The sequence below is a fragment of the Martes martes genome (assembly GCF_963455335.1).
Source record: "Martes martes genome assembly, chromosome: 10".
Classification (NCBI taxonomy): domain Eukaryota; kingdom Metazoa; phylum Chordata; class Mammalia; order Carnivora; family Mustelidae; genus Martes; species Martes martes.
In genome coordinates this window covers 110895597-110897402 of record NC_137898.1, presented here as the reverse complement: position 1 = coordinate 110897402, position 1806 = coordinate 110895597, and the positions used below count along the sequence as shown (strand labels likewise).

General features: G+C 44.2%; 1 protein-coding gene across 1 annotated transcript; it reads right to left on the bottom strand.

The window, feature by feature from the left end:
• Positions 1 to 319: 319 nt before the first annotated feature.
• SLN (sarcolipin) lies at positions 320 to 1432 on the bottom strand. The gene has a single exon (XM_080815321.1). It carries the CDS (start codon positions 1363 to 1365, stop codon positions 1270 to 1272), a length of 96 nt encoding a protein of 31 aa, XP_080671447.1. The 5' UTR covers positions 1366 to 1432; the 3' UTR covers positions 320 to 1269.
• Positions 1433 to 1806: the final 374 nt, after the last annotated feature.

Genomic DNA, 1806 nt, shown 5'->3' with positions numbered 1-1806 from the left:
GTGGCAGAAAGAACAAGTATGGTCTCTCTAGTATGGGGCCTCCTAGCAACATGTTTAAGAAATGTCTATTTCAGGGGCGCCTGGGTGGCTCAGTGGGTTAAAGCCTCTGCCTTTGACTCAGGTCATGATCCCAAGGTCTTGGGATCGAGCCCCGAATTGGGCTCTCTGCTCAGTGGGGAGCCTGCTTCCCCCCAACCCCTGCCCTGCCTGCCTCTCAGCCTGCTTGTGATCTCTGTCAAATAAATAAAGTCTTTAAAAAAAAAAGAAATGTCTATTTCATACACACATATGTAAATTTGTATTTTCTGTTTTTCTCCTTGTTATAACTGTAGTTTATTAAAGACTAGATCTATGTGCATAATCATGTGTAATAAGCTGAAATACGGCGCTCTTAGAGTTGTGACTCGTGTCTTACTTTTACTCCTTGGCAATGATTTTAAATATTTACATTAAAACAAACAAGGGGATGTTATAGGGTACAATATCCATTTCTTGTAAATTTTAAAGATAAAATGCAAGACTTCAAAGAAATTTTTTTGCTTGAAGGGGACACTTCAGGCTATGCCCCAGACCTCCTACTGAAATTTATTCTCCCTCAGTCCTTGGGACTACTCTAGAGGGAAAGTCTGAGGAACACTGAGTCAACAGAATTATTTGAAATGTGACAAATCTTAATTGATGTGGTTTCAAATCCCCAGCAGTTGAAGCATCTTGGCTTATCTCAAATGCCAGAAATACTGTAACATTTGTCACTTCAATCCCAGCCAAGGGTCAAATGCAGCACCACAAGTAGAAGCCGAAATAAACCCCAGAAGTCATTTTGCAGTTGACTTCACTTTATTCACATGATAGCTATAGGGGTTGACAATGACTTCCTCTAACATTTCTTTCTTCTGAAGCGTTGATGGAGAGTTTGGCTGCAGACAGTGTGGGGAGAAGGGACGTACGGGAAGACAGATCAGGGGTTTGTTACAATTCTACGTCATCATGAATCATTTAATTTTAACCTTGTGGCTTGTCTAACACATTTGCAGGAAGAGTTGAGGAACAGATCTAATGCTCACTGGCAGATACTTGACAGCCCTTGTGGACAGCATCTTTAGAGGACACACAATCGATCCTAACAGTAGAGGACCTCAGACAGTGTGCTTGTGGGTCAGAGGTGAGTTGGGGTGCTGAGAAAGGCATCCCATGACAGCAGTGGGCGCTCAGGACATCCAGCAGGCAGCTCGAGAGTTGCAGTCAATCCCAGGAGCGTGACATGGCTTCTCAGTACTGATAGGACCTCACAAGGAGCCACATAAGAATTACGGTGATCAGGACAATAGTGAAGTTGAGAAACAGCTCTCGAGTGGATATCCCCATTCTCCAAGTTGGCTCGATGAGAACGGACGGTGGACTTTGGAGGGCACGCCAAAGACCTCCTGCTTGTCCTCACCTAGTGGGAAGTAATGAAGAAAAATGGGGAGATTCGTGAGGGTGCTGTCCTAGCTGTGGAAAAGCAGAGTGTTATGGGCTGAACGGTGGCCCCAACAAAATTTATATGTTGAAGCCCTAACACCCTGCGTCTCAATATATGACTGTGTTTGGAGATTGGGTCTTTCAAGAGGTAATTAAGTTTACATGAGGCCACTAAGTTGCGCCCTCTTCCACAATAGCTAGTGTTCTTCTAAGAAAAGTAGACGAGGACACGGACATGTACAGAAGGAAGTCTGTGTGAAGGCAGGGAAGGCAGTCATCTACCAAACAAGGAGGGAAGCCACAGAAGGAATCAACCCTGCCAACACCTTCTTTTTAAATTTCTAG

Bases quoted from the DNA above. Each gene is read 5' to 3' on its own strand.
- SLN (XM_080815321.1), bottom strand. From the start codon at position 1,365: ATGGGGATATCCACTCGAGAGCTGTTTCTCAACTTCACTATTGTCCTG.